The sequence below is a fragment of the Penaeus vannamei genome, chromosome 38 (assembly GCF_042767895.1).
Source record: "Penaeus vannamei isolate JL-2024 chromosome 38, ASM4276789v1, whole genome shotgun sequence".
In the NCBI taxonomy this organism is placed as follows: Eukaryota; Metazoa; Arthropoda; class Malacostraca; order Decapoda; family Penaeidae; genus Penaeus; species Penaeus vannamei.
In genome coordinates this window covers 24,405,763-24,413,262 of record NC_091586.1, presented here as the reverse complement: position 1 = coordinate 24,413,262, position 7,500 = coordinate 24,405,763, and the positions used below count along the sequence as shown (strand labels likewise).

General features: G+C 47.5%; 3 protein-coding genes across 3 annotated transcripts in view; 2 read left to right on the top strand and 1 right to left on the bottom strand.

Moving 5' to 3' along the window:
• The window catches only part of LOC113810167 (uncharacterized), a 7,834-nt gene extending 3,277 nt beyond the window's left edge, over positions 1-4,557 (top strand). Inside the window, exons 3-6 of the mRNA XM_070116169.1 lie at positions 1-474; positions 1,056-1,256; positions 1,868-2,102; positions 4,452-4,557. The exon at positions 1-474 is cut by the window's left edge and continues 182 nt beyond it. Coding sequence (XP_069972270.1) covers positions 1-474; positions 1,056-1,256; positions 1,868-2,102; positions 4,452-4,557 — 1,016 coding nt within the window. The remainder of the gene's footprint in view (positions 475-1,055; positions 1,257-1,867; positions 2,103-4,451) is intronic.
• Positions 4,558-4,560: 3 nt separating this feature from the next.
• Positions 4,561-5,151, top strand: LOC138859865 (uncharacterized). The gene has a single exon (XM_070116168.1). The coding sequence runs from the start codon at positions 4,561-4,563 to the stop codon at positions 5,149-5,151; it is 591 nt and encodes a 196-aa protein (XP_069972269.1).
• A 1,534-nt stretch (positions 5,152-6,685) lies between these two features.
• The window catches only part of LOC113810163 (uncharacterized), a 4,479-nt gene continuing 3,664 nt past the window's right edge, over positions 6,686-7,500 (bottom strand). Inside the window, exon 3 of the mRNA XM_027361867.2 lies at positions 6,686-7,068. Coding sequence (XP_027217668.1) covers positions 6,819-7,068 — 250 coding nt within the window. The 3' untranslated portion in view covers positions 6,686-6,818. The remainder of the gene's footprint in view (positions 7,069-7,500) is intronic.

The window sequence follows — 7,500 nt, the reverse complement described above, 5'->3', positions numbered from 1 at the left end:
CCAAACGAAGCCATGAATCACCGCTTCGGAACCCCGAATTTCTCCTTCGAAGCGGAGAGTCAACACCATCTTTTCAAAGCTCCGGAACTTCTTTTCGAAGCTATGAATCGACTCTTCCTAAGTCCGAATCACCTCTTCAGAGCTCCGAATCACTCCTTCAGAGCTCCCATGCTCCATATCGAAGCCAAGAAGCTCCATATCCAAGCCACGAAGCTCCATATCCAAGCCAAGAAGCTCTATTTCGAAGCCACGAAACTCCAGTTCGAACCCCCAAACCTTCTCTTCGAAGCCCCAAACCACCCAAAAAAGCTCCAGACGCCAGGAAAGCCAACAAACCCGCGTCGCCAAGGATTCACCCCTGGGAGGACCTAACCCGAAGGCCGTTCCTCGAAGGAGGTGGCTGGGCGCCCCTGAGGAATGGACAGGATGCCTCTCACGCCCAAAACTTCATGAGCGCCCATCACGCCCGGCCAGGTGAGTATGCGCCGAAGGAGAGGCTCATTACCTGCTTCTCCGCCATTTACTGTTGGATTTCACTTCACGTGTTGCAAAAGGTGTTCATATAGATAGATAGATTCATATAGATAGATAAGTAGATAGATAAATAGATAGACTGATAGATAGAAAAAAATAGATAGACTGATAGATAGAAAAAAATAGATAGACTGATAAATAGAAAAAAAATAGACTGATAGATATATAGTTACGGATATAGACAGTTATATACTGACAGACAGTTATATATACATACATACATCTATCAGTATATAGGTATGCAGAGAATGAGAGAGAGAGAGAGAGAGAGGAGTGAGGGAAGGAAATGAAAGAGAGAGACGTGTGTGCGTGTGTGTGTGTGGAAAGAAGGAAATAGAGATTGACAGATAAATTAGATTATATATATTCATGTATAGTTAGAGACAGATATGAAAGGCAAATGGATATACAGAAATAGATATACACAGTAGCTATATAGATATAGATAGATGAATAGATACAATGATATACAGACAGAGAGGGAGACCTTTCCCCTGACCCCCCTTCCTCCCGCTCCCCAGGTCCGGCAGTCGCCCCCCTCGCCCCCATCATCCTCCCCGCCCCATACTCCACGGACCCCGCCCACCGCCCACACCACCCCGCCCACGCCTCGCCCATCATCTACTACATCCAGCTCCCACCCAGCGGCGAGGACCTGCACGGGGCGGCGCTGTCTCCCCTCGTCATGCAGCCCTTCGGAGAAAGCGGGATTCCCATTCCAGGTGCGTCGGCGGCCTGGGACCTCTCCGGCGGGACCTGAGGCGACGGCCGGGGGTCTGGCGCCGGTCGGGTTTGGTGGCTGATGGGATGCAGTGTGTATGCACGAATACGCATATGCGCATGCACACACATGCACACACGCACATACACACACACACACACACACGCACACGCACACGCACACACACACACACAGGCACACACACACACACACACACACACACACACACACACAGGCACACACACACACACACACACACACACAGGCACACACACAGGCACACACACACACACACACAGGCACACAGGCACACACACACACACACACATACACACAGGCACACACACACACACACACACACACACACACACACACACACACACATACACACACACACACACACAGGCACACACACACACACACACACACACACGCACACATACACACACACACACACACACACGACACATACACACACATAAATATGTGTATCCGAACGAACGTGTATGTATACACACATACCGCCCATGTATTTATCAATGTTCATGTAAAATCGAACACCTACAAACTACCCTATTAACCCTCCCCTCCCCCTTCCCCCTCCTCCCCCAGGCCCCTACGGCGAGCCCCTGAGCGAAGCCCTCAACTACTTGACGAAGAAGCTGATCATGACATTCGAAGTCGTCCTCGGGGGTATGCTCTTCTTCCTCGGGGCTTCTGCGGGCGCGGTGCTGGCCAAGGTGCTCCTCGAGGACGTGGTCGAGAGGGAGGTGCTGTCCCAGGCCTTCGGCGGGTATGGGGTCATGGAACTCGTCATGAAGTCCGTCGATATGTACGAGCAGTTCACGTGAGGTTGAGGGGGGTGGGGGTGGTGGAGTAGGGGGCATGGGGTGAAAGGGAATGGGGGTGGAAGGGGAGTGAGTGGTAGGGGTGGAGTGGGGGGTAGGGGGTGGAGTGGTTTGGGGGTAGGGGTGGAAGGGGAGTGGGGGTAGAGGTGGAAGGGGAGTGGGGGTAGAGGTGGAAGGGGATTGGGGAACAATGGGGAGAGGAGTGGGGGTGGAGAGGTGGAGAGGGGATGGGATGGTGGAGAGGGGATGCAGTGGGGGATGGAGGTGAAAGGGGAGTGGGGAGAGTAGTGGGGGTTGGGTTGGGGGATGGAGGTGAAAGGGGAGTGGGGGCAGGGGTAGAAGGGGAGTGGGGAAAGTAGTGGGGGTGGGATGGTGGAGAGGGGGCTGCAATTGGGGGTGGGGAAAGGAGTGGGGGTAGGGTGGTGGAGTGGAGAATAAGGTTAAAAGGTAGGACTTGGTGAGGGTGAAATGGGAGTGGGATGAGTGTGTGTGTGGGGGAGGGGTGTTGGCGGTGGAAGGTTAGCGGAGGGGGATAGGAGAGGGGGAGAAGGTGATGGTGGAAGGAGGTTGGAGGGCGTTGGTGGTGGAAAGAGAGAGGGAGGATGGTGTAGGGGGGGTGAATGAAGTGGTGGGGGGTGGGGAGCATTTGCGGGAGGGACGTGAGAGAGGGATGAGTGGGGAGGGAAACTGGTGGAGAAGAAGGGGGGGGGGGTGAGAGGGGCTTGGTTGATGGCGTGAGGGAGAGAAAAGGTTGGGGAGGAAGAACGGAATGAGAGGGACAATTATAAGGAGGGGAAGGGGTAGGACAATGGAAGGAATGTGGATTGAGGAATGAGATGGAAGTGGATAGGAAAGTGGAGGAAGAAGATAGAGAAGTGGAGGAAGAAGATGGGAAAGCGGTGGTGCTCGATCCGTCTGCTCCATGGACGGGATTTCCTGTGATTGTTTTTTTTCTCTATTTATTTAACCAATTTTGCATAGTTGCTATTAGCCTTCCCTTTAGACAGAGGGAATGAGAGAGAATATGTTATGGTGTTCCAATAATTACTGTGCAAGTAAAGTTAAGGCAAATAAAGTATTTAAAAGTTATTCGCTTTTATTCTCCAAGATAATATATAAACCGCGCGCGCGCGTATCCATCTATCTATCTATCTATCTATCTATATATATATATATATATATATATATATATATATATATATATATATATAATATATATTATATACACATATATATGTATACTTATGAATATTTACACACACGCACACACACATATATATACACACAATGATAGATACATAAATATATATATTCACATTTGTGCTGTATATATAAATATATACAAAATCAACACATATTCATGTTGATAAATGATATTAATGAGGCAGATCAAACCTTGGGACTAAAGATTTATGATAATGCATAAATATATATGTTTAATAATGAATGCAGTTTCATTATTTGCGTTTCTGCTTCTAACAACCATTCTATTCTTCCCCCTCCCAAGCGGTAAAAAGGGGAACTGACAACAACCATACAATTTATCCGGTCCCATAGCCAATGCACTCTTTACAATACGCCATCTATTGAGCGACTGCAGCACTTTGCAATGCGTCATCTATTGAGCGTCCGCAGTACTTCTCACAGCACGCCATCTATTGAGCGTCCGCTACATTTTTTATTGTACGCCATCTACTGAGACTGCTACATCATGGCACGCCATCTATTGAGCGACCGCAAAACTTCACAGTATGTCTATTGAGTAATTGCAGCACTCTTCGCAGCACGCCATCTATTGAACGACTGCAACCCTTTTCACAGTGCGCCATCTATTGAGTGACCGCAGCACTCCTTACAGTGTGCCATCTATTTAGCCATCGCAGCACTTTTCATGATCACTACATTTTTCTATTGTACGCCATCTACTGAGCGACCGCAACATCTATTGACTGACACAACAATTTTCACAGTACACCATCCGTTGGGTGACAACACTTCACAATATACTATCTACTGAGGGACCGCAACACACTTCACAGTACGTCTATTGAACGACTGCCACTCTTTTTAGTACGCCATCTATTGACAACTACAGCACTTCACAGTACGCCATCTATTGAACGACTGCAACACTCTTTATAATACGCCATCTATTGCCAACCACAGCATTCTTTACAGTACGCCATCTATTGAGGAATTGCAACACTTTACAGTATACCATCTACTGAACGACCGCAATATTCTTAATTTTACGCCATCTATTGAGTGACCTTAACGCTGCACAGTATGCCATCTCCTGAGAGACCGCAACACACTTCACAGTATGTCTATTGAGTGACTCTTTACAGCACGCCATCTATTGACGATCGTAGTACTTTTTACAGCACGCCATCTATTGACGACCACAGCATTCTTTACAGCACGCCATCTATTGACGACCACAGAACTCTTTAGAGCATGCCATCTATTGACGATCGTAGTATTCTTTACAGCACGTCATCTATTGACGATCGTAGTACTCTTTACGGTACGCCATCTATTGACGACCGCAGCACTCTTTACAGCCCGCCATCTATTGACGATCGTAGTACTCTTTACAGCACGCCATCTATTGACGACCGCAGCATTCTTTACATCTCGCCATCTATTGACGACCGCAGCACTATTTATAGCACGCCATCTATTGACGACCGCAGCATTCTTTACATCACGCCATCTATTGACGATCGTAGTACTCTTTACGGTACGCCATCTATTGACGATCGTAGTACTCTTTACAGTACGCCATCTATTGACGACCGCAGAACTCTTTACAGCACGCTATCTATTGACGACCATAGCACTCTTTACAGTACGCCATCTATTGACGACCGCAGAACTCTTTACAGCACGCCATCTATTGACGACCGCAGAACTCTTTACAGCACGCCATCTATTGACGATCGTAGTACTCTTTACAGCACGCCATCTATTGACGACCATAGCACTCTTTACATTACTCCATCTATTGAGCGACCGAAGCACTATAGTACACCATCTATTGTGTGACTGCAACATTCTACGGATTCAAATGAACGACCGCAACACATCTACTGAGCGATCGCTGGCAAGGCTGGAATTCTACGGAAATTCGTCAGTACGCTATCTATTGACGGCCGCTGTAGTCTTTACAGTGCGCCATCTATAGACGACCGCAGCATTTTTTTTTTACAGGACGCCATCTATTGACGATTCCAGCATTTTTTACGGGACGCCATCTATTGGCGATTCCAGCACTTTTTACAGTATGTCATCTATTGGCGACCGCAGCACTATTTACAGTATGTCATCTATTAGCGACCGCAGCACTTTTTACAGGACGCCATCTATGCTTAATAATGTATCTATTGTATTTTGTTTTATGCAGTGCAATGAACAAGATAGTAACACAGGGAATCCTATAATCATCGGACTCTGACCCTACCCACTTGCTATCAAATTTCGAGTACGACCAGCAGTGAGACCGTGAAAATTCGGACAACTCTTTCAGGCCCCTTAAAAGAAAAATACTAAACGAAATTATTAATTAAATACTTTTACTATTATGCTATTATCGTTTACCTTATTAATCAAATTATTAACTGTAACTTAATGTCCGTCCGTTTATGATAGTGTATGGTTAAATTTGATTATTTACATCCGTTTTCTTTTATCAACCAATGCTTAGAAAACGGAAGAAATGTGTCCACGGAAAGCAATCATCCTTGCTCCAGCTGTTCTGTGAATTATAACGCTAATTCCGACGTCCCGCTGTGTTTGAGTGCAGAAGACTTATTTTACGACAACATCCATGACCAATATTTTCTTTATAAGAGTAAATGTCAGTGTTTCTCCTCTGGTTGGCAGCTTAAAAGGAGATAACGTCGCTCAAGAATCCTATCGGCATTGGTAAGTAAAACAAAGGATATTCTGTACCTTAACATTTAACAGCATTTACATACACCTGAGATTCTGTGTGTGATGATAGACTTACGTAATTTTACAATAAATTAACAAAAAAAATGCAAAAGATACTACGGTTTACCACTATTAACGCAAATCATGCGAATACGACGCTAGGACCATGACTTCGACTTTGATTGGAATTTATAATCAGTGATTGCCTGAATATTACGATAAACTATTTTTAAGAAAAAATAATACAAATTTAAGAAAAACTAATACAAAATAAGTTACATAATAAGATAGAAAATTTAACTGAAGTGCACACGTTATGGTTAACAAGTGCAGACATATTCCGAAGTCTAGGCTCCATCATCGCATTCATATGGTTTGCGTTAATAGTGGTAAACCGTAGTAGGAACCTAATTGAGTCAATTAGGTTCCTTACTCTCTCTTTTCCCATTCGCCCGAGAGAGGGAGAAGGGTGGAGGGAGAGAGGGAGAAGGGGGAGGGAGAGAAGGAGAGAGAGAGAGAGAAGGGGGGAGGGAGAGAGGGAGGGAGGGAAGGAGAGAGAGGGGGGGGGAAGGGGAGGAGAGAGATAGGGCGGAGGGAGGGAGAGAGATAGAGAAGGGGGATGGAGAGGGAGGGAGAAGGAAAGAAGGAGAAGAGAAAAGGAGAGTGAGAGAGAAGAAACAGAACATTCCCTACTCCCTTACCCCCCCCCCCCTCCTCCCTCCCCACGCCCCACACCTGCCACGCATCCCTTTTTTCTCATTCCATCATCCTTCTCTCCCTTAACCTCCGAAGCAAGTCTTGGCCACATTCGGCGCCAGGCAGAGGGCAGAGGCGGTGATGGTGGTGGAGTCCAAAACGGAGGTCGACGTCACCGTGATGGAAGTGTACTCAGTCGACCAGATAGTCAGGAGCACCCTGCCGTCCCTGTCGGCTTGTTCGACGTCGTCCGCAGATCGCTCGAAACGGACCTCGAGGTCGTCCGTCTGCTTCGTGCTGTCCAGCCCGGAGTCGTTCATCTGCTCGAGATCCCTGTGGGGGGGGGGGGGGACGAGAGGGCGGTGAGAGGGGTTGAGAGGGAGAGTCGCGTCGGGAGCTTGATTTTGGCTTTTTTGGGGGTTAAGGTAGAAGGAAAGAGAGAGAGAGAGAGAGAGAGATTGAGTGAGGGAGGGAAGTGAGAGAGAGGGGGGGCGAGAGAGAGGGGGGGGGAGAGAGAGAGGGGGGGAGGGAGAGAGAGAGAGAGAGGGGGGGGGAGGGAGAGAGAGACAGACAGAGAGAGAGGTGGGGGGCGGAAGGAGTGGAGGGAGAGAGAGAGAGAGCTAGATAGATAGAGAGAGAAAGAAAGATAGAGAGAGATTGTGATAGACAGAGACCAAAAGACAAAAAGACAGAGAAAGAAAGACCGAAAGAGAGGGGGACAGAAAGGCAGATGCAGACACAGAAAGACAGACGGACAGATAGCCA